At 42.2% G+C, this 22,822-nt stretch overlaps 3 protein-coding genes across 6 annotated transcripts; all 3 read right to left on the reverse strand.

Annotated features, from left to right (window-relative positions):
* Positions 1 to 7,162: 7,162 nt before the first annotated feature.
* dynll2a (dynein, light chain, LC8-type 2a) lies at positions 7,163 to 10,488 on the reverse strand. Of its 2 annotated transcripts, none has more exons than XM_029172063.3 (3): positions 10,314 to 10,488; positions 9,659 to 9,821; positions 7,163 to 8,963 (listed from the first exon to the last, which is right to left on the reverse strand). In XM_029172063.3, the coding sequence occupies exons 2-3, from the start codon at positions 9,788 to 9,790 to the stop codon at positions 8,826 to 8,828; spliced, it is 270 nt and encodes an 89-aa protein (XP_029027896.1). In that variant the 5' UTR covers positions 9,791 to 9,821; positions 10,314 to 10,488; the 3' UTR covers positions 7,163 to 8,825. The 2 variants fall into 2 exon arrangements, with proteins under 2 accessions (XP_029027896.1, XP_029027895.1); XM_029172062.3 differs by having other exon boundaries at positions 9,659 to 9,818; positions 10,314 to 10,486.
* A 336-nt stretch (positions 10,489 to 10,824) lies between these two features.
* Positions 10,825 to 14,286, reverse strand: srsf1a (serine and arginine rich splicing factor 1a). Of its 3 annotated transcripts, none has more exons than XM_041073388.2 (6): positions 13,873 to 14,286; positions 13,123 to 13,301; positions 12,542 to 12,714; positions 12,130 to 12,362; positions 11,621 to 11,732; positions 10,825 to 11,238 (listed from the first exon to the last, which is right to left on the reverse strand). In XM_041073388.2, exons 1-4 carry the CDS (start codon positions 14,058 to 14,060, stop codon positions 12,165 to 12,167), a joined length of 738 nt encoding a protein of 245 aa, XP_040929322.1. In that variant the 5' UTR covers positions 14,061 to 14,286; the 3' UTR covers positions 10,825 to 11,238; positions 11,621 to 11,732; positions 12,130 to 12,164. The 3 variants fall into 3 exon arrangements, with proteins under 3 accessions (XP_040929322.1, XP_055369980.1, XP_040929321.1); XM_055514005.1 differs by having other exon boundaries at positions 12,026 to 12,362; XM_041073387.2 differs by having other exon boundaries at positions 11,621 to 12,362.
* Positions 14,287 to 14,699: 413 nt separating this feature from the next.
* Positions 14,700 to 17,648, reverse strand: aldoca (aldolase C, fructose-bisphosphate, a). The gene is made up of 9 exons (XM_029171761.3): positions 17,558 to 17,648; positions 17,019 to 17,154; positions 16,696 to 16,907; positions 16,567 to 16,621; positions 16,322 to 16,482; positions 16,149 to 16,232; positions 15,842 to 16,016; positions 15,554 to 15,753; positions 14,700 to 15,484 (listed from the first exon to the last, which is right to left on the reverse strand). The coding sequence occupies exons 2-9, from the start codon at positions 17,128 to 17,130 to the stop codon at positions 15,392 to 15,394; spliced, it is 1,092 nt and encodes a 363-aa protein (XP_029027594.1). The 5' UTR covers positions 17,131 to 17,154; positions 17,558 to 17,648; the 3' UTR covers positions 14,700 to 15,391.
* Positions 17,649 to 22,822: the final 5,174 nt, after the last annotated feature.

The following is a 22,822-nucleotide window of genomic DNA, read 5'->3' on the forward strand; positions in this document are numbered from 1 at the left end:
ACGATAGAATATTAATATAAAATATAATACTAATCTAAGTACAAAAGACTAAAGTTGTGTCAACCAACTTAATGAATTCAGAGTTCCAAACCTGATAACATGAAAAGCAGCAACATGTGATTTTAAGAGCTGCTGTTTTTCTTTCTCCTTTCTGTGCAATTAGAGTTTGAAAAGTAATTACCTGCTTGGCTTCCTCTGCCAATAAACGGCAGGTTCACAGCACCCTAATTAATGCAGCGGCATGCACACCTGCCATTAGCTGCCACGAGAGGTGGAACGGACGGACTGGAACCCTGCACAATAAACACACGGCTGTGGACACCTGCATAACACACAATTACACAACATGGGCACCCACAGAAAAGTGAAATGCTCCATATACAATATAGATTTGACATAATTCACTTTTTAATTCACTTTTATTTTGTGTTTTAAAGGCCAGGCCTCCTCTTTCACTGACTGACCCGAAGCTCGGCTCACACCTCCTCAACTCTTCACCTTCTGCGTATTTTCATATAAAGGGCCAGTTTGTGGCAGTGACAAGGATTAGTATTTATCCTTGAGGGTCACAATTGGACCTCCAACCTATTGTAACTGACACTGGGGCAATGGGTAATTGAGAGTCACCAGTTAAACCAACGTGTGTCTGGGCAGTGGGAGGAAATGAGACGACCCGCAGAAAATGTGCCGCTACATTAATAAGGTCAGAGAAACAGGAAAACTTTGCAAATGTTTTTATCACTATTATTATTAATAATACTTACACTTTCAAGCCATTGTTTAAAGTAATAATTTTAAGGCTGAACATAATAAATATATAGCCATAACTTTAATTTTGCTAATATGTTTTGTTTGTGTTTGTGGAGATGGACCCTTTACGTGTTTTGATGTATTTGTACACTGCTATTTATACTAACAGATAAGGCAGCTATTATAAAACCATCACAGTAACTATAAATAAACCTCCAAGCTGCCCCCTCCATTCCACCTCACCACACTGAGTGGAACGTGGGCCGTATTAGTCTCCGACCGCTCCTCAGGTCGCGGAGATTTTTATTTTGGTCATAAAAGCACCAATAACACAAAACTGTGACAGTAGCGACAATGACCTTTAGTGTCACAAATATTTGTGTCAGCAGTTTACCTACATGTGCCGACGGATCCAGTAGCAGGTTATCTGTTCAAGTCTATAAGCGCTTTTTATTATTTTTTTGTTAGCAGTTAATGTATAACTGAATGTAAAGGAATCAGCACATTTCCTGAGCTCACACACAGATCGATGCTTGTGTGGCTTCGCTGCCACTGAGCTGAATGGGCTCATTGTCCGGAGAGATCCAGCGGCTCAGTACCTCATCGGCAGAGTACTCAGTACTGATTGTGTTTATACTCAAACACGTGTAGCATAAATACTTTCACCACTGAAAACAAACTCTCCTCTGCTATTGACACAAGCGTGTCCAACCCAGCTGCAGTTCCAGCATTTCCATGCGTGTGTGAACTGATAGCTGAGGCCTTGCAGGAGCTTTTCGGAGTCCACTCGGTGCACTTGAGTCCGGTTCTGCTCGATTACGCTTCTGGCTCTGCGCCACCTAATGTGGAACTCAAGTTATCTATTTTTTCATGAGCAAAGACAAAAGCTTCACACTCAGTCGACCGTGGTGTCTGTGTGGTCTTCAGGTGATTGCTTAAGGCGTCGACAGTCCCTGTCTCTGTGGGCGTCAGACACTTGAATGTGTCACACATAAAATTTGATTTGATGTTGGATGTGATATGACTAGAGTTAACCATGAGAGAAGCCTCCTGAAATCAGAAGAAACGATTTTGCGTTTTGAGCTAAAAGCTAAAGATAATGCTAACGTGAAGATAGCCTCCACCATGTTCTTTAATTTGCTTCTTAACGTTTGTTAATTAGCTACATACATGCTGAGCAAGTGTAATACTACCACATTTTTTGAGCCAGAACATATTTAGTATTGTAATAACTCTCAGATAATGACACGTTTGCCGGTTCTCCAGATGCTGGCAGGCGTTCGCCGTTTACAGTAAGGTTGAGCCAACACGTGGCCATGATGTTGGTAGAAACAGATCTGCTGTAAAGAAACTATTTTCCAAAGCACCCCCCCCCGAGCTCCACCTCCACCTCCAGTGGACTCTGGCCCATTGTCTCCACGCTCCTCTGCTCATCCTTAAAATTAATTCATCTGCACATCTCTGTCCCTCCAACACCACATTAACCCCGACCACAGGAGGCATCCTGTTGGAAAAAATGTCCCTCTGTGGCTTTACAGTGTAACATCAGTTTGACCTTTCACCTCAGCCCGTGTCTCTCCGCTGTTTTCCCAGCCTCTCGCTGGCTTCCTGCTTGTTTCTTTCGCACATTCACACACATGCACTGAGAACAGTGTCCGCCCGTCCGTCCGATATCATCAGCAACAAGCTATCGCCGCCATATGAAAGCTAGCCCCGGGTCTCGTGCTCTAAGCATGTCCTCGGTTGCCATGCAGTGCTGAGGACAAGTCGTTTCACAGAGTCACGCCACACTGGCTGCTTTCTGGAGGACAGAGAAACTGTAATTGGGGGTCATTAGATGTTGCCTAAGACCAGTCATGCGGTGTTGGTTTGTAGATTGGGACATGTCCCACTGCCTCTATCAGCGTCCCCCCTACCTGTGTGACTTCCCCAGCCCTCTGACCTCACTCAACAAGCCTCTGGCATGAGCCGCTCACGTCCTATACGCTCGTATACACTCCCAGTATCGCATGCCTTCTGTGTGGGAACCTAAGTTCAAAAGAATCACCAGTAACTGAATCAAAATGTTGTTTTCTAACAGCTTTAGAATACGTGGGAGCAAATAAAACCTATCTCTAACCTATTTCGAATCACCTGCTTTGCTACACAGGGGACATTGTCTGTATTGAGATCAGATGAAACATCACATATACAGTAAAGAGTAATATTTTGTCTGTGAACGGAAAAAAATACATACACGACCTATACAAATAAGTAATGTTGCTGATCTGATTTTGTCATATTACAAGTTAAACTAAATGTAAATAAAATGACCAAAACAAGACAAAGCAGGAATAAAAATAAAAAGTAAAAATGTCAAATATTTAGACTTAGGCTCCTTTTTATGCTAAACAATACTAAGCAAATTAAATTAAATAAGACCTAAATGAATAAAGCTAAAATAGACTAAATGAAGTCAAACTAAACTAACCTCAGATTTATAAAACTGTTATTTAATAAACTATTGTAAATGAATGGATGTTTAGATGAAGCCAACCTAAACTAAACTGCTAAGCAAAACTAAACCAAACTAGGATTAATAATATAAGATGAAGGAAACCCAGTCTAAATTAAACTAAAATGCTAAGAAGACCCATACTGATCAATTAAATAATTGAAAAAATTAACTAACTAATTATAATAATAATTGAACATAAACTAAAGAAATATCACCAGTACTGTGCTTTAAAAAATACTTCCAGAAATTTAATTTAAGTTTAAGTTTAACTTAAGTTTATTCTTTTTTTCACTTAGTTAGTTAATTAACAACAGGGCAGCCAACACGACCAGAGACAACCTAATTGAATATTACACAATAAATCAGTGGAGACCTCACACAAATCATAAGACAAACTCTGGAGACCTGTAAAAGAGAAATATCCTGAAAGAAAGAGCCCACGTGGTTTTTTATTTATGCCACATTATCTCCGCCCCAACAGCAAACAATGAAAACTCACAGAGTACAAACCTCTTTAAATGAACGGTAAATGTTAGAAATGGAAAATAGTTAGATAAAGCTACGTTCTCTATTTTCAATATTCCTCCATTAATTTGGTTTGAAAGTACAAACTACAAACTGGCAGAATGTTCCACTTCAAGACTCTGGGCTTGGATGGGAGTGAAGGGAGGTGTTCCAGGAGCCCCCTGCAGCCATAGAGACAGTCAGCGAGGCCCAGGGTTTCACAGTCCCGCTCATAAAGAGTTGCCCCTGCTTTATGGCCCTGTTGCCCAACATCACATGCCTTCGACGCTAAGATATGATCTGAGATAAGGCAAGAAAGCGCCGAAACAAGCTCCACTCTCCTCCTTCCTTATGATGCTCATTTACGCGTATGAACAGAACCGTGAACACAATAAAGTTCTGCTCCCAAGTTTCATGGAATGAAACATCTACAACATAAAAAAGGTTTGGCCCGGCCTTGTGTTATTATTTTTATAGTTACCCAAGACAAGCTCCATATGGAAGATATCAAAGAAAGTCCAAATCACTGAGATGCCCTTTTTTACAAACAAGTTTTATAAATCATGCCTTTATGACACGCTGATTACCTTAGCCTTGACAGCAGCGCACACCGAGGGCCGTAAAGGCGCGGGATTACAAGGTGATGGTCCATAAAGGGTTTGGCTCCGATAAGCTGGTTTGTGGGAGAAAGCCAGTACTGGTCAAGAGGAATGAGACTTACTGACAATAAGGCTGAACATGTCACATTCTTTGGTTTATGGAACAGTTCAGATTCAGATTTCTGTTTAGGGTGTGGGCTGTTGGTGGTTTGGACTGGCTTTAATACTCTTCTGTACCAGAACGCCAGAATTAAAACCTACACGTGACGTGTGCAACAGCGATTCAGCCTATTTACCTTCAGGTCCCCATCGCTCTGCCACCAGTCACGATGCAGGTGCAGTTCCTTGAAGTTCCACCTTTGCATTCTGCAGAATGGGTCTGAATGAGCCCAGCGGCGAACACGCGCGCAGACCCCACCTGAGTAAAACTGCGTGGGGTGACTGCTCCGGCAAGTTCCCGCATAGCAATGCACACCGTCATGGCTGCAGTCCATTCAGAGCAAGCCATTAGAACAAACTGCTCTCAGGTGCAGCAAAGCAGACCGGGCACAATCATTTATGAAGCAAATCACCTCTGGGTGCCCCTGCGCAAGGACAAAGCCCCGACTGTCCACATGCAAACTCTCACACCCTTCAACCCACAGAGCAGCACTCATGCTCCCAAGACACAGGGAAACAAAAAATGTTAGACTTTCAATTTTGCTCCAATATGACATTTAATCAGTAACTCACAGTAGGATGTTATAACAGAACCCCGTGTTTTGCCTTGGTCATGGGAAATTCCACTTTTTCTGCTAAGCTTCCTCTTGTTTTTCATTATTAGCAAATACTGTGACTAAAACTTTGAACCTGTAATGTAACAAATGTAACAAAGCCTACTCCAAGGTTACCCGTTTTTATTCTACTGATGAGCTAATAAAACACTTGTTTTAGGACACTTTTACATCTTTATGTTGATTCTGAATTTCACACACAGAGAGAGAAATATGTGGGATGTAAAAGTGGTTCTCACCGAAGGTCAACAAAAACACGACATCAAACAATAATCCTGCCTAGATTAACCATTATCTTGTGCTACTGCTAAAGATTGAGTGGGCCACTGTCTCTCCCTTGTGGCCAAATCCAGAATACGCATAAAAGCGTGTTCTACGCGTTTGGCGGCTTATTGTGTGTCAGATGGAGGATTGTAAAGATTTCTGTTTACTATAACGAAGTCAGGTATTGATGATGGCAGTGATTGCAGCCTTCTTTCTCAGGTCTTTGCTACTTCTAACAGCTGGATGTGTGCATTTCATGACATCCCTCCAGGGAGGTGTGTACTACTACAGTATGATGCTGCTGTATGATTAGATGGTTTTACATAACAGTGCTCACTGTACTTCAACCTACACGCCATGTGATGCTGCTCATGTGTCCAGCTGCTGCTATTACCATGTAAATGTCTTCCTCGCCCCCCGCTCCTTTCTCTCGACACTCCTGATATTCACATTTGAGTCATTTGCCTCCTCGTTATGCCAGTGTTAAGTCCGCCCACTGGTCACCTCACAGTGTATGAGGCATCAGCACATTCAACCCCATCAATGAGACCTGCACACCAAACAAAATGGAAGGCTATTTTCTGCCGTTCAGCCCATTGAAAGGGTTTTGAGAGCAAACCTTTGAGGAACTGGGGAATAAAAAGAGCAGTTCTTTTTAGGCCCAATCAGCAACCTGGATTTGAATGTTTAATGCTTCAAGCCTGATGGAAAGCGAGATGTGTGAAATGGAGCTGGATTCAAAACTACTTCAACGCTTCAGTGAAATAGAAAGTTGTCAGTAAGAAGTGGACGGCAACAAGATGGTTTCAACTCAACAAACCACGATAATTGGAATTGTGGCTGAATCCGGATCGAAGATGTCTTCACGTGGAGCAGCATTGTTAGTTGCTTCATGCAGCCAATTGTGTGAATGTCCTCTGACGGTGAATTATAGGCCTGTGTGGGAAGGTGCATGAAGACAGTCAGGCTGTAGGAGCGAGACCGGCAAACTGTGTGTGTGTGTGTGGGGGGGTTACAACATCAGTGAAGGTTGGGTGACAATCCAGACAAGCCTCCGACGCACTTCCCCCCAACGTGTAAAAAGCCATGTGAGCTTTATGATCCACCTCTCTGTTTTCACATTATTCATGATGTAAACCACAAGCTTTTAGTCTGCTATATGTGTGGATCGAGAAGTAAAAGCTGACACATTAAAAAATTACAAACAAATGCATACGTTTAAAGGTCTGAAGAAATTAGAAGAGTCAAAACAAGCTTTCTCCTCTCGTGTTCCACTTAAATCTAAAAAGAATCTAATTTCAATAAATTTGACCTCAGTCTGTTTTGAGAAATTATTCATTAGTCACTTGTCCTTTAATGTCTGCCTGCTCTCGATTTAGCACAGGGAGCACGGCCGCACGTTACACAAGCGGCTCCGCTTGAAGGAAAACAGCAGACACTGAAACCAAGAAAATGCCGAATAACTAACTGGCTGCGAGAACTAGACCAGACTGGTGACTTGAATGAGACGAGGCCACAGGTTCCTAAACGGTGAAAGATTCATTTCAAATGTGTTGTACGCGCAGCTTTAAAGAAAATATGTTATGTAAGAAACATGTCTGGAACCAAACCACGTATAAAACGAAAAATGATGGTTTTAGCAAATACACTGAAACTAAATTTAGTTAGTTACTAGTCCACCTGTATATCATTACATGGAAGCCAGTACTGTGTTGCCAATAGTAATATGGACACAGAACCGTTAAAGGTTTGCTGAGTAAAAACTAAGCACAGTCTAATAAGTCAACAGTTAAATTTTATTTCATCGCGTTTACACGATTTTGGTTCTGTAGCAACCTACCGGATAATTCTAATGAAGTGCAATTGTAATCAAGCCGGTTACAGTTGAGAGCAATGACAGGCACACGTTTTGTGTCAATTAAACGGCATTGGAACAGCTCCTACACATACACAGCGGAAATACATGCCAGGAAAAAAACAATACTCAAATCAGTTCACATTGACAATATAGTTAGGAAGACGTCCCTCAAACACAATCTAAACTAACACTGGAGAGATACACGGTTCACCCATAGCTGGAATATGGGGCAGAATAACGCAGCGAACATTCAGCCTTTAAACACAGCAAGAAATGGGCGGCGGCGTCCGACTCTGGGACCGAATCTCTCAAATCTGCCCTCAGCGTGAGCCGAATCCAGACACTGTGCGTTTCCCTACAAACTCATTATAAGGACGTGACAAAACGAAAACACAAAACTCAGTGTGCTTGACAAGAGAAACACCTCCTTGCGACTGCTGTGTGAAGTCTCAGCTATAAAACGTGTTGGATTTCCTGCACATTTAGAAGGAAAAGGTTTGGAGATACGGCCCCGAGCCAAATAAAACAACTAAACCCTCACAAACACAGCAATGTTTTTAGTCTTTGAGGAGTTAAAGAAAAAAAAACACAAATCAGCTTCATAGTGTTGCTTAATAATGGTACGGTAGAGATTTAGGCTCAGTTCATCTACAAATAGAACATTTAATGTCAAATAATATAAATTATTTAGCTTCAAGACAAGCCTGTCTGTTGTCTAGTCTGTGTACCGTAGTTACTGTCCTCCAAACATGCAGAAACACAGGACTATAAAAGCTGGGACATTTTGGTAACTAGTCTGTGGTCTGACGTTACAGGTTAAGGTCCATGTGTGCGAGCTTCAGTCAGCCTTTTCCAGCCTCACAGTGACAAACTAAACACCCCTTGGAAATGCTTACACCAGCTCGTGTTGGTTGTGTGAGTAACGTCCTTCTGAGAGCGACTGCCTAAATTTCATTCTTTCACTGTTGAGGACTAAAAAAAAAAAAAAAAAAAAAAAAAGATCTTATATATATTTATATACACATAAATCTCCAGACAACACAGTTCCTTTAAATCAGTAAGATTACTAAACTAAACTCATGCTATCAAGTTACAGTAGGTTTTCTGATGTAGAAACAGAAGTCTGACAATTTAACCAAATTTGTTTCATGATCACGCATTGGAACCGCCATGATTAACTGTGAAAGTGGTGCACGCGTGTATGATTTCACCATCTAAACCGACAGATGGAATCTCATAGCAGGGGCAGGCGATGCCACGTGTGAAGGAAAGCAGATGCTCCACTACATTCTACAGCTTTCCTCTATCATACAATCATGGGCCACGTCGAAATCTTTTTACAACCTAAAATTTAACCGCGTCAACAAAATCTGCTTGAGTTGCAGTCGAATGGCAACTGTGGAAAAGTAAATTTACTTTAGTGTACATATTTAGTAGTGTATAGTCCATGCAATTGCGCACGGCCAGGTTTGCATCATTATGGTATGTTGGTATTAGTGTATGGGAGACGGGAGCCACCAGTGCATTTTCCGACAGATCTTCGGGGAGAAGAACTTCTCAACGCCGTCATCAGAAGCATCTCAGCCAGACTTGAAGAGCAAAATGGCCACTTGGCCCAAGTAGAAGTAAATGAAGTGCTTTGTCTCGTGGGTGACGTAGCTGCCAAAGTTCCTACCAACGATGCAGTGCCAGGTCGGGTTGTACTTCTTGTCAAACTCCTAGAAGAGAGCAAAAAATGGAGACTCAAGCCCAATGTAAATCCAGAAAAAGCAGCGGGCTACACAAAAATTGCATCACAAATCACAACCCAAGGCTGCATAACAGCATTAGAGAGCAATTATAAGTTATTTCAATTATGCTTTTGAAATTAACAGGTCGGGCGTTGTTTGAGGATTTGTTCATTTTATGTTGTTTGAAATCATTTTAGTTATTGTTTTGCAGCTATATGATGTAATTTACATTAGACAATGTCAGCAAATAACTCTATATAGACATTACTTATAGGGAATTATAAATAAAAGGATGTAAGCATAGTTGTTTCTACTTTTCATTCTGCTTTGTCTTTCTTTTAAAAACTTTTATTTTACCGTTTTGTTGTTGGGCTTTCATTATTAAAAACCTACCTGTGATTAAATAAAACTAATAATTACTACTTTAGTGTGTGAGCAAAGTGTAAACACAGTGACAGGGAGGAGGGGGACTCATGAGCCTCAAACAATAAAAACATAATATACGGCCTTGATCATCAGAGCCTCGTCTTTACATCGACCAAAAATAGACTGAGGACGAGAGGAAGCGGCGAGTTCGCATCTCGTTCGCCACTGACGAAAGCTCGCGAGCGGAGAGCGGAGCACGGAGCTCGGCCCCGCCGCCGGAGCTCGCGCTGCCTCCGCTCGCATCCGTCCTGTCTCACCTTCTTGATGTACGCCGCGATGTCCTTCTCTATGTTGTACTTCTCCATCGCCTGCGTGGCACAGTCCACGGCGTCCTGCTGCATGTCCTCGGACATGTCGGCGTTCTTGATCACAGCTTTTCTGTCAGTCATGGCTGGGGACGACGGGGCTTGAAGGCGCCTGCTGAAGCACAGAGCACGCTCACTCACACATCGCGCACGTACCGCGCTGAAAATTACCACCGCACGTGGTGATGGGACTGGTTTTAGGCCGAGCCGATCATCGGCAGATGTACGTGGAAAATTGGCCGTACAATACGACGCTGATCGCCATTTGCACTGATTCTGAACGACATCTAACACTTGCGTACGTCTCTAAACACTGTTAAGTGGACGATGACTGGTGTTGCATAGATTGGCTGTGAAACTTGATACAGGTGGAGTTAAATTACTTGGCGAAATCAAGTTTACGATAATAACAGCTGCTGCAACAGTGAAACAAAAGTGCCAAAAGGGGCTTGATCAAACATGTGCACGGGAAACAAGTGCTGTTGTTCCAGTAGAGCGCAGCGTCCAAGCGAGAGCGTTATAGTAATTTACAGTAATAAAGCGCATCATGCGTGAAGCCGCACAAATATGTCGGTGCGTGCAAGACGTGATTAGATCCACCACTCACCTTATGTTGAACAGCCTGCAAACCAATATAACACGTCTGTGACTCGACCGCGGGGGGGACCGTTTCGACGATGCTGCGTCTAATTGCTTTTTAAAGATTTACACAATAAGCATGTAGGCAGCTCGGCTCTCTGCTGGTGTCTCTCCAGCCGCTCCCCGCCCCTCTGCTGCATGCTGCACCCTGCCATTGGCTGGGCCGCAGCTTCCCCGCGTGGTGCAGGCGTTTTTCTCCAGCTCCTGTCTGCCGGCATCTTATTTCATCCCACAATGCATCATTCACAGCATACGCTGACTGTGGCCTCAGCGGAGACCTTGGCCGCGTGTAGGTATCAATTGTCTGTGTGCGGCGCTCGTCCCGTCTGTTATGACATCTACACAACACCGGCACCGCTACTGGCAACATGGATTTTACAAAACGACTACACACAAACTGATGGTTATCATTTGATCTAAGTCATTTACAATTTTCTTGCACATGCCGAGTGTGTTAGAAATAAAAACAAAGCAAATGGTTCTTGTTTGAAAGAAAGTTTTTTTTATTGAAAATGCTAAAAGTAAGATTAAGCAAAATTAAAAACATACAAACTACTCCCAAACAATTCCCCATCCCAACCTCCCCAATTTTTAATTTCCTTCATACCAGTCATCTACGATTCCATCCTTTGATCCAACTTCCTGGTCCTCAGTTTCCTTTTCTTGTAAAATAAAATGCCATTATCACTGAAAGACTTTGGTCAGGGGGAGGGCCTACTAGGGGGGAAGTTGCTCTAGGGCTCCCCTGCAATTAGTTCTGTAATCAACTCATCTGAATCCTGGAAAAACCTGATCCCGTTCCGAGCATCCATCCTTGCCTATCCCTTCCCTAATCGATCCACCCATCCAGCTCCAAGGACTGGGATCCATTGAGCCACTCCTCCAATCAAAACCTTGAAATACCAGGAAGAAAATCAGAGGCAGACTGTTAGAATAAAATGTCAAAGGTTTGGGGCCTAACGTTTTTTTCCATGTTGAGCAAATCAAGAAAAAAAAAATGCCAGAGCACAACTATCACTCCCTGAAGTTAAAACACTTGAGGACTTAAGTTAGAAGTGGATACTTTTGCAGCAAAGTAGTGAATCAGATATTACATTTGACAGCAAAAGGTGATACACTTACATCACAACACTTTATCTAGGACTGCTTAGTCTGTGACAGGCCAGAATAGCATGTTAAAAACTGTATAGATAACAACTTACAGCACATATGGCTTTGTTAAATGACATGCATGATATGGCAACGGATCAAAAATTTATGGAATATGAAGCATACCATTGCCTCGACCTGATTGCTCCTCAATTAGATGTCCTATCCTGACCATACAAATGAAATGTGATCCACAACGGTTTTAATCCAAATCACTTTAATCCTTCTCTTCAGATGTCTAAAGGAAGACACAAGGGTAAAATACAGTTTAGCATCGGGCTCCGATCCCCCACATACCCAACAAGAGAAGCTATATAAAAAAAAATGAAATAGGGGGGTGGGGAGTGGTGCGGTGGGAGAGAAATGCTTGCAAAAACATTGAGTGCAGCTTATACCTCAACATTTTTGAAGTCAACACAGCACAATTTCTAACGTTGCAAAACTTGACAGAGGAAGAGAGAAAAAGGGACAAAAACAAAGAGACAAAGCAGCTGAAGGGGTGGGGGGAGTTGGGAGGGGACATCTACATACCAAAATCATCCACAAGGACATCGGGATATGAAATGCAAAAATTAAAAAAATCAATAGCTGACACCTGGAGAAACTCATAGGAGGTAAAATCAGGAGGGCATTACATCAAAAAAGGGCAAAACATTGGTGGCGGGGAGGTTTAAGAACGGGAACGAGAGCGGCTGTGACGAGGCGAGTAGCGGGGCGATCCTCTGCCGCGGCCACGGGAATTGCTCCGACTGCGACTGGCACTGCGACTCCTGCTCCTGCTGCGGCTGCCACGGCTACGGGAGCGTGATCTTCCATAACTCGGGCTGCGAGGACCATCTAATTTCACACGAATGTAAGCGGTCTCTCCCTGGCGGACACAAGAAAACTTGACATTGAAAAGGCAATATTCCCGCCTCAAGGTGGCAATTCCATAGAAGGAAACGAGGGCTTAGGTGCACTTTCACATCGGCTGCATTTCCTACACTACTCACCTCAACATAGAAAATAAATACTATCCATCAAAGTAAATCAAATCAGCACACATACCTCATGCGAGCGGAATTTGGTGTTGTCCAGCTTTCGGACCGCATAGGTCATGTCCTCTTTGCGCACAAATTCTACAACCCCGGTTCCATCTCTGTAAACGTCAGCATAGCACACGTCACCTGCCTCCCGCATGTGGTCCTTCAGGTCCTGCCAGCTGCCACTCTGAGGAAGCCCTGAAATATAAAAATGGTCAGTTGTTTTGCTGACGTCTCCCCCATGTGTAGACAAAACTGGCCGCTTAGGAGCCACCATAAATGCAGGCTGGACCTTCCCCTGCCACATGTCTATACAGGTTGGTTAACTTCTACATAAGGCAGCTGATTAGGTCAAAGTCAAACATAAGAGAGAAGCTGATGCTGATGAGCAGGTGGCTCATTTCTAATGTCTGGCTATTTGTCAAGATCAGGGTTAAAAGTAACGACTTTCAATTAAACCAAAGCGAGTTTTACACTGAGCAAACATCTGAAGGCGCTCTGGTTATAATAAAGATAAACAAAGAAAACTTTACCAACAGTGCACGTTAAATTACCATCATGTACAGAAGGACAGACCCAGAAAGCTGATCCGTTACTCATGCTTACCGGACACAACGACCCTGTACTCCGATCGTCTGGATGGAGGTCCATATCTGCCTCTGGGAGCTCCACCGATCCCGCCAAAGCCGCCTCTGGAGCCTCTGCCACTGCGAGGAAACTCCACACGCAGTCTGTAGCCGTCGTAGTCGTAGCCATCGCGCCCATACACGGCATCGTCGGCGTCCCTGTTAAACAAATCGGCACCGCTTCGACTTTAAAAACAAACAAGAGCCTGGAGGGCAGCGAGGTCCATCAGACATGCAGAGCAAACGCAGCCACGGACGGCGTCGGCCATGTTAGCGTGTAGCTGGCTTTTAGCTAGCCTGCAGACGTGCATGCACGCTCTCGTGTATTTTGGTTTCAATTTAGCAAACAAACAAACATATCTACTCTTTGCAAACAAAACAATGGCAAAAAAGCGCACGTGAAGTTTTGAATGCAACTGCTTCCGTTCTATATGTAACTCAAAGTCACAAACAAAGCAAAGTGGGTTTGTTATAATATCACGGAGACGAAACCTCGAGAAATTGTTGACTGTAACAAACGCCTTGTTTATTTGGTTCACGCGTTAAAATTCCACAAGAAAGTTGAACACGTTGAAACCGACAGGGATCAAACCACGTTCCGTTGGAGGAACAGAGCTCAGCGACCCCAACAATAATCACAACCCGCGAGCCGCTCGTTAACGCGCACGTTGGTAGACACACAATGGCGCTGCCTCGGGCCTAGCATGCTAACCGTCCTTTCGCGCCTTACCTCGGGTCCTCGAACTCAATGAAGGCGAAGGGAGGCCCCCCTCTCCTGTTCTTCAGGTCGATGTCTCGGATCGTTCCGTATTTGTAGAACACGTCTTCCACGTCTTTCGTGCGGATATCTGGGGGAAGGTTTCCCACGTAGATTCGGCAGTCGTTGTTCCCTGCAGGGCCTCGTACAACACCCGACATCGCTGCTAACGGGTAGCTCACTACTTACACTAACGGCTTCGGCTTGCAGGATTCTACACGACTGACTTAATGAATTGCACCGTAAACAGATCCCAACCGAATATGAAAACGGAGAATCCAGTCAGACACCAACGGTCTGTCTGTGTAGCCTGTAACGCTTTAAGAAGCGTCTCCGTGCTCCTGCTTCCTTCAGGACCCACGCTCCTCTACCGACACCGGAAATACTGCAGCCAGAGCGGCCACATCCGCCTCACAAAGTAGTCCGCCAATCGACGTTCAAGCTCCAATAATTTCACCAACCCAGGTCAAATCATTGTTGTATGTGGCAATATATCATCGAATCAAAGTATTTCCTAGTCTAATAATTATTACTACTTTCTAAATGAGCACTTGTGTCTTCTGATTTGTTTGTTTTGAGACTGTGATTAACCGAGTCACAGTTAAACTGCATTTTGGTAAGAAGTCATAATAAACCCATTATTTAAAACATTTTTAACAGTTATAATAACCCAGTCTTTTAATGAATGTACGTAATAAAATAATAATTATACTGTGTTATTCTATTGAGGGAAATAAACTCACTGACTATTGGATAGCTTTGATTGGTAACATTTAAAGTTAGATAGATATACATACATAGACAGATATTACCAGAGTTTATTGCTTAAACGTTTACAGTTGAACAGTTACTCATACTTTTAAACAGCAAATACTCTCACGATTGCTAACACACATAATATAATGCTGTAGCACAGTGTATGTGCTACTTCTAAACAGTAACTGTTTGGAGTTAATACTCCCATATTTATGCAAAATTATTGCTAAATAGACTAAACTACACCAATAACGAGAATCTAATAAGAGAAACTGCAATAACTCAATATGGGGAAATCAGATGTTTGTTTTCACAATGTTTAATTACTTACGTTGTGATGCAAGTTGTGTCATTGCTCTGCAGCTCAAATGGAATTGACTGAGAGCACACAGGTTAATAATAATAATCAGTATTATTAAATGGTGAATGCATGCTGTAAATGCTTTATTTAGGCCACAAGACTTTACTGGACATCCATAACAAGGATAAAGCAACATCTTCAGTTCAGTGCTTGCGTCAGAAATTCTCAAGGCCATGTTCTGATTGTCCTCAACTGTCAAAGCAAAGAAAGCACGCGGTCCTGTAATTGTGCTTAATGACTAGTTCACAAGGATCATTTTGAGTGCAAATATTCTGAAATAATCTATTTGCTAAATTACAGGTTCTTTCTATTAGGTGTTGTTATGGACGCTGAAGAGAACAATGCAGATTGTTCTCTGCTACTCTTCTCTAATATTCAGTATGCGTGACAGGATCCGTACACGCGCTGGCCGGACTCGCCATAGTTGTCACCACCAGTGTACTTCCCTTGGCACGCCAGATTGTTCACCTGCGCACAGAGGAGATATTAAACAGTGCACACAACAAGCAACAAACTGTGGCATGTGGTCACAAATACCTCTGCTCTCTTGATGAAGTGCTCAGTGGCAGTCTTCTCGTTCTCTTTATGTCCTCTCCAGGCTCTGAGTGCAGAGGCCTGCAGGGCTCGGCCAAACGAGAATGTCATGATCCAGGGTTTGGCCAGAGGACAGTTGTTGATGGCATTGAGGTGGACAGACGCCTCCTCTTCACTTTGGCCCCCAGAGAGGAAAGCCACTCCTGCAGGGAACATATGCAAATTGTTTCGTTTTACTTCTCTACGTTTCATTACTCATGCGTCTCCAGGTGAAACAAGGTCTTGGCTCACCAGGGACGGCAGGAGGAACGGTGCGACGCAAGGCAGAGACAGTTGCCATAGCAACCTCTTCCGGGCTATATTTGGTGGGACAGCTGTGTCCAGGAGTGACCATGTTGGGTTTGAGGAGCGTGCCTTCCAGGTACACGTGGTGGTCTGACATGGCTTTGTACACTGCTGCGAGAACCTGGAAAGCACAAACAAGAGTTTACTGGTGAGGAACACTATCTCGCCCCCCCTACTGTTCCATTCTCACAACTGTAGTTAATCTAATAATTATTACAGAATGATAATAATCTTCTAGATCTTTGAAACCCACCTTCTCAGTGACATACTGGCAGCGTTTTAGGTCATGATCTCCATCAGACAAAACCTCCGGCTCGATAATGGGCACAATGCCATGCTGCATCGCAGAAAAGCCAATAGTGTCAGAATAAAAAAGCACACGATCACAAAGAAGCATGGAGAAGATACATAATGCTGTAGACGGACCTGCTGGCAGATACTAGAGTAGCGGGCGAGAACGTTAGCGTTGTCTGAAATAGCCAGATTAGATGGATTGGTGTCACTGATTTTGAGAACACAGCGCCACTTTGCAAAGGCGGCACCATCCTTCTTATACTGCATACAGCGCTCTGACAAACCATCCAGACCTGCGGAAGAGGTTGAAAAGCATCTTATGTAGAAGGGATGTAGAGTTGAATCAAGTAACATGAGCAGTTATGGTTCTGTCTGACCCTGCGTAGTGGTTTCTCCATGGGTTCCGGGGAGGGGCACAACACCTTTGTCAACCTGAGGAATCAGAAGAGGAAGATTAAACAACGGACTAAATCGGTAAGTCATCTGGCGTTTAAACCTCGTCACACCTTGATTCCGACCAGGATCCCTCTGTCTCTGATCATTTTGACAAAGGGCACGCCATTATCAGAGTGCTGGTACAGTGTCTCATGGAAGAAGATGACCCCACCGATGCAGCAGTTAATGCGATCGTCTGCACTGAAGAGGATCTGCCGGTACTGTCTGCGGTTCTCCTCTGTGTTCTCCACACCCACCTGCGCCAGCCTTTTGGCCATGCTGCCTGGAGGGAGACACAGAAGATGCACTCTCCTTGTTGCCTGGTCTTTATGTTTCCTCCATGCACATTGACTGGGATTGTGTCATTGTCGCAGAGAGGGGAGCGTGTACAGACCCACAGACTCATCTGCAGCCAAGATGCCCTTTCCTTTTGAAACTATGCGTAGAGCAGTGTCGTGCAGCTCTCTCTTCTGCGCCTCGGAGAGTGAAGGGAACTGGTGCGTCATCCTAAGCGACTGTTGACCTACAGGCTTTGACAAATTATGTGGTCATAATTATATTAGTCAGACATCACTGACAAAGTTAGATAGAGGCTGTCCAACTGTTCGGCGTGTCAACATAAAACATGCCTAGCTGATCATTAGGAAACTTCATATGTGATTATAAAAAGAAAATCCGTAGTTACACAAATAAAACAATTTTTATTCATATGTGACCTTCATGGTACAATAGCAGAAGTAACAGAACAAAGACACAAGATACAGCAGAGACATCGAATGTTACACATGATTGCAATAATAATTTGTAAAACATTCTAAAATATCATTATAAAACTTCTGTTTTCGAGCTGCTGCATGCAAAGGCATGTCGCTGAAACTGGACCTTTTTTTGTTATTTGTTGTTGTAATAAAAATCATCAGTAAAATCTCTTACCTGCCAGAAAGTGAAATCTGCAGTGTGTTCTGTCTGGCTGATGAACAGAGCCTCTCACTCAGCTCTAGTTTGTATCTTCCTCAAGTGTGTCACACCTCACATGCCTCCGCCTCTGGGCGGAGCATCAACGCCCACTTTCGCCCCATATAAACCCTAAACCTTTAATCCTTCATTTTTCCTTCTCGTTTATTTTAGTGTTTTTTTGGTTGCTGCTGGTGGTTTTCACCATGATATGATCATTTTAATATTACAAGTTTCTGCAACAGCAGCAACCATCATTATATCATTTTTTAAATTCAATTCTGCGAATTGTATGTTGAAACCTTGGCTTATTGCAAGTTAAATAATTACTGTATTTTGAAACCCACTGAGTTTATGAAAATGTAGTCAGGAGTAGTATTTAGTCAGACCACTATATCGCCCATGGCAACCTAATTTAAACATTTAGCCATAGCTCATGTGCTATTTTTATTTTAATTAGTAAAAAGGTGCCCTGAGGAACATTTCAAGTCTCCTGATGATTTGGTCTTCACCTTCAAATTCACAGGGGTGTTTTAGTCTCAGAACAATTCGTGCACTCAGTGGCTTCGTCCAGGAGCTTTAAACTGTAAAGAACACTGTGGAACAAAAGAGGTCATCTAAATCCACTTTTATTCTCAAAGATGAGATCTTTTGCTGTAAAATAGACCCCAGATTATACAATTTATATATATCTATATACAATTGATAAGGTTCTTCATGATGAGTCCATTTTAAAAGATTCTAAAGTCAGGAGGCTCCAAGGCAGAAGATGCAAGAGACAAGAAGACCACAGAGACTTAAAACTACAAATAACAGAAAAAAGTCAATTTACAAATATAAAAACCTTTGTATTTTGAACGTTTTTTTATCTAAGAGAGGCGAGAGTGCCTTTAGCTGACTACTTGCTCATGATCTCCTTGTGTTTTTGATAGGTCTGCTGTCACGTTACTGCTCCATTCTCTGAATTTCAGAGGGGACTCCCCTCTTTGCTATTGTGTGTCAGTGTGCCTCTGAATCTAGATATGGGTCAACTGCCTGCCACCGTAGGGCCTCCACACAGACATGGTGGACCTGCCTAAGACAAGGGCCTGAGAGGGAATACAGTGTCAGACAGCCTTTGGGAGGAGGGCCTGGAGCTCTCACGTTTCTCTCATTCAAGAAATACAGTTTTAAATAGCTACAAGACAATTAAATGTGGCTGCTTCTGCTGGGACACACTTTTTTCCTCTGTTACCTAATTAAAAACATTTAATAGTGGTACTTTATCTGGTCCTCAATTTTCTGGTCTATTAAGGTTGTCCTCAATGAGTCTGAGTGCTCCTGAAATAGGGCAGCCCTTGACTAAAAGTCGGCCACAATGTGCAGGTGCAACTATAACACTGAATGACTGGCTGTTTAGCATTAGAGACAGATAACGCTTGTTTTGGAGATGTCTTTGGTCTTTGTAGGTCCAAGTATCTGCAGTTCCATAAACCTGAAAAGAGAAGTCAATGGGAACATGTTCTAACTTTTATTACTTTGAAACATTTTGAATCCAACAGGGTTCAGGGCCTCTCACAGGGATTTGACACTGTGATTAAATTAATACTGCAGGTTACAAAGCAGTCTCACCAGAGGGTCATTCAGTAACTGGAATGGAGCCTTGTTCAAAGCAAACACTTGAATAGGTAGTTTAAAGTCTCCGAATCATAATTTTCCCATTTCCCACAGCTTGTGAAGGCAACACGACCATTACGCCATAACAAAATTCTAAAACTGAAAAAATGAGCGATGAGATTAAAAAAAAGGGATTTGTGTAATTTTGGATAATTTTCACCTTTAGCATTTATTTATATTTGACTTTAAGAACTTTAAATTTAATTTTCATAGTTTTGTTGTGTTTTCAGCTTTTAGTATTAAATATTTGTTTTATATTTGCAAATTTATTTTTTAGATTGACAAGACTTTTCACTATTATGTTTATTGGCCACACATTCTCATCATCTTAGCCTAAATCTTCTAGATTTTCAGTTTTAACTGACTAATTATTTTATTAATAGACAATAAATCAATGTTATTTACTGTAAGTAAAAAAAGAGCAGAGAACATCAGTTATTGAATTCAAATCATTGATCCTATGACTGGTGGTGGGCAGCCCAGATGTTATGGAAAGCATTATCTGGACACAGCATTTGAAATCATTAACACAACACAATGTGGACTCAATGCTTAACCCTGAGAAATGACAGTGGAGATAATGTGATTTTGTGGATGCAAAACAGAATGAAACAATCATTTCCTTCTCGCAGGCTGAATGGGAACAGGTATGTGCCGCATTGTGTTGCTGTGTTGTCATTGTGTGTGTTTGTGTTACTGGGTTAACTTACCACCTCATACTCATCTGGGAAAAATAAAGCCACATTAACATGTGGGACATGTTGTGCCTCAGCCGCTCTGACCCTGTGGCTTTGAAAGGGACTTTACTCTAACACTAAACCTTTTGGAAGCTGTAGTCACACCCCATCTCTGCTTTGGCCTCATCCTCACACTTCCTCAGGTGGCTGTAATAATCTTCTGATAAAGACCACTCTTCTTCCACCTCCAATGGCCCATTGTACATTGTAGCATTTGGTGACGCTTAACTAAACCAGTAACTCCTTAAAAACCCTGTTTTGTCTTTTGTTTTTTTCTCAATTAAAGCATCCTCCTTCAATGTCCAATGTCCAATCCAAACTACGGTTGCCCCTCTGGGATAAAATCTATTTTTAACTGCAATAGCTGTCTTTTTTATATTCGGTGCTGTTTGTACTGTAGTTCAACACAGTTGCTGTATTTACCAGAGGATGTTTTTTTGGATCACAGTATAGATGTTATAGATGTTGGCCTTAATGTCAGGGTACAACCTAAATCTGGATGTACTGTACAGTTTAGGTCAAAACACACAAAATAAACCTGAATCTGCTAAATGTTATTCCAATAAAGTGCACAGCGCATAAATGCATCTCTAGGGCTGTTAAATACTCGCGCTCCAACATATTTACAATGAAAACTGGTTTTGCTCTCACAGTAAACAGTACAAACAAAGCCTAAACCAGGGAAGCTCCTTTTAAACTAGGCCTTCAGATTATTATTATTAAGTTATTCAACTATTTCTGCAGGATTACATTACATTTTTCAAAAAGGAAAATCAAGTTTATTACGCTAGCAATAAAAATGACGTAAAAGATCTAAAAAAAAATCGAATGTTGTCTCTGTCTTTTGCAGGTCATTGTATTTAGCTCTATAAACTCTGACTGTATACTACGGCAACAACATCATCCATAGCCTGTGTTTCACGTGGCCTGAGAGAAAAACCTAAGGACAAGGAGTTGCACAAATCCCACTCTGCCTCAACTGATAACTAAGAAGCACTCTCATGTAGTGTTGAGTAAAAGATGAACCTAAACAAAAAACGTGAGGGTCACCTGGCCACTGCAAACCGTATAGAAAGGTTGGCATCTTACAACCTCCAGACGACAAAGTTAGATTCCAGCATCACTGCACAAAAGCTCTGTCAATAAAGAATATAAACAATATATGGATCAGCTTAAACACAGTAGGTGATTAAAGGTCAAATCTGCAGCAATGAGGACAAACAACCAATAGAACAACTAAGATTCTTTCAGAGAAGCAAGACAGGAAACTTCAATAGCAAGAAAAAGGTGGGGCTTGAACAAATACATGCACAGCATTAAATGCACACATGCAGTGAAGTGACTGCAGAGTGATTCAAAGAGCTGCAGGACTCTTTCCTTTTAGTAACAGCAACGCATGTCACTCATGTCTCACCTTTGCCGAATGGCCACACCTCCTACTCCTCCTCCTCTGTTCAGTCAACAACCAGATGTGGCCTGAATGATGTCAGCACAGGCGCTTGATCATTCTCCATCTGAAAAAAGGAAAACTGACACTAGGTTTAACATCTTATATCTGATCGGGGTCTATTTCTCAGTAAAAAAGTTGAATGTAATCTGAAATTTCTTTGTTGTGAAGTGTGCATTTACAGTCCCTCTGATTTTTAATTACGTCAAATCAAACAAATTGTTACTTCATAAAGGAACTATAAAGAAAAGAACTTAATTATTTATAAAAAGGAATTCACACTGGGTGGGATGCCTTGGTGTGTTGGACAGTTTTGCTGTTGCATCTAGGTTCAACTAAGGCTAGAAAACTCTAATTGTTTACAGTGTCTAATGATTCACACAAGCGAGAGAATCATTAGACACTGGACATTACAACAATCAACAACAAAAAAGGGTTAAATAAGTAATTAAATAAACAAAAAGAGCAACAAGAGCAACGACAATAACAGTAATACCTGTACACATCTAAGCACTGTATAACCCCCAGGTCACATAAACAAAACAAATAACACACAAAGCTGCACATCAGACCACAACGGCTTTGGTCTTCATTACACACAGTTCCATCAAAAAGCCTCAACATTAACATATTTAGTTTATTTAGTGGTTGATTAATGTTGGACAGGTGTCAGAACAAACAGGTCCGGATACACCATCATCACTACCTGCTGTTTAAAATGTGGACATTCTGGATGTGTGACCAACTCTAACCTGCACCCACCCTCTCTGAACTGGCTTTTCACCCACAAGCCTCTGGAGAGATGCAGGATGCAAGCTGTGCCCAGCGCTCTCATTAGATGGCACTGTACCTCTTTACTACTGTATGTCCTGCAGTGAGCTGTGTGATCAGACATGAGGTGGGATAGGATTTTATAATGAGGACAAGAACAGTAGAGGAGAGTGATAGTATATAGATGAATATACTATATGAAGTCAGTGTTTAACCTCTGGCATTACCTTATGCCTCCTTCTGGGAATCAGGCCAGCGTTGGCATGAGGATTGAATCCCCCCTCCCTGTTCAGCAGTTTACACTATCAGTTAATAGTTGGCAAAATTTGTGTCTCATTTTGTGTAATTTGGCACTGAAATGCAAATGATCTATAGTCCATAAACATTGCATAGAAAAAATCTAATTTACTTTCATGAACCTAAGGAACTCTAATTGTAAAGACTGCATAGAGTCTACGAAGAGTCTATGTATTGGCTCTATTACATGAATTATTACCATCAAAATGGTGTACAGTGATTCACAGTAAAATAAATGATGACTTTTTCCTTTGTCTGCTCCAGCGCTCTGATCTGATCTGACTTTAATAGAACATTCACTGCAAAAAATCACAGCAAACCTTAGCAGTGTCTTTC

This window comes from Betta splendens, chromosome 13 (genome assembly GCF_900634795.4).
Source record: "Betta splendens chromosome 13, fBetSpl5.4, whole genome shotgun sequence".
NCBI classification, from domain to species: Eukaryota; Metazoa; Chordata; class Actinopteri; order Anabantiformes; family Osphronemidae; genus Betta; species Betta splendens.

Coding starts and splice junctions, on each gene's coding strand:
- srsf1a (XM_041073388.2), bottom strand. CDS start 14,060: ATGTCGGGTGTTGTACGAGGCCCTGCAGGGAACAACGACTGCCGAATC. Junction 13,302..13,872: donor ATTGAGTTCGAGGACCCGAG/GTAAGGCGCGAA, acceptor TTTGTTTAACAG/GGACGCCGACGATGCCGTGT. Junction 12,715..13,122: donor GTACAGGGTCGTTGTGTCCG/GTAAGCATGAGT, acceptor TTTATATTTCAG/GGCTTCCTCAGAGTGGCAGC.
- aldoca (XM_029171761.3), bottom strand. CDS start 17,130: ATGACGCACCAGTTCCCTTCACTCTCCGAGGCGCAGAAGAGAGAGCTG. Junction 16,622..16,695: donor GGATCCTGGTCGGAATCAAG/GTGTGACGAGGT, acceptor CTGATTCCTCAG/GTTGACAAAGGTGTTGTGCC. Junction 16,483..16,566: donor TGGAGAAACCACTACGCAGG/GTCAGACAGAAC, acceptor CCTCTTCCGCAG/GTCTGGATGGTTTGTCAGAG.
- dynll2a (XM_029172063.3), bottom strand. CDS start 9,790: ATGACTGACAGAAAAGCTGTGATCAAGAACGCCGACATGTCCGAGGAC. Junction 8,964..9,658: donor TCGCGGCGTACATCAAGAAG/GTGAGACAGGAC, acceptor GCTCTCTTCTAG/GAGTTTGACAAGAAGTACAA.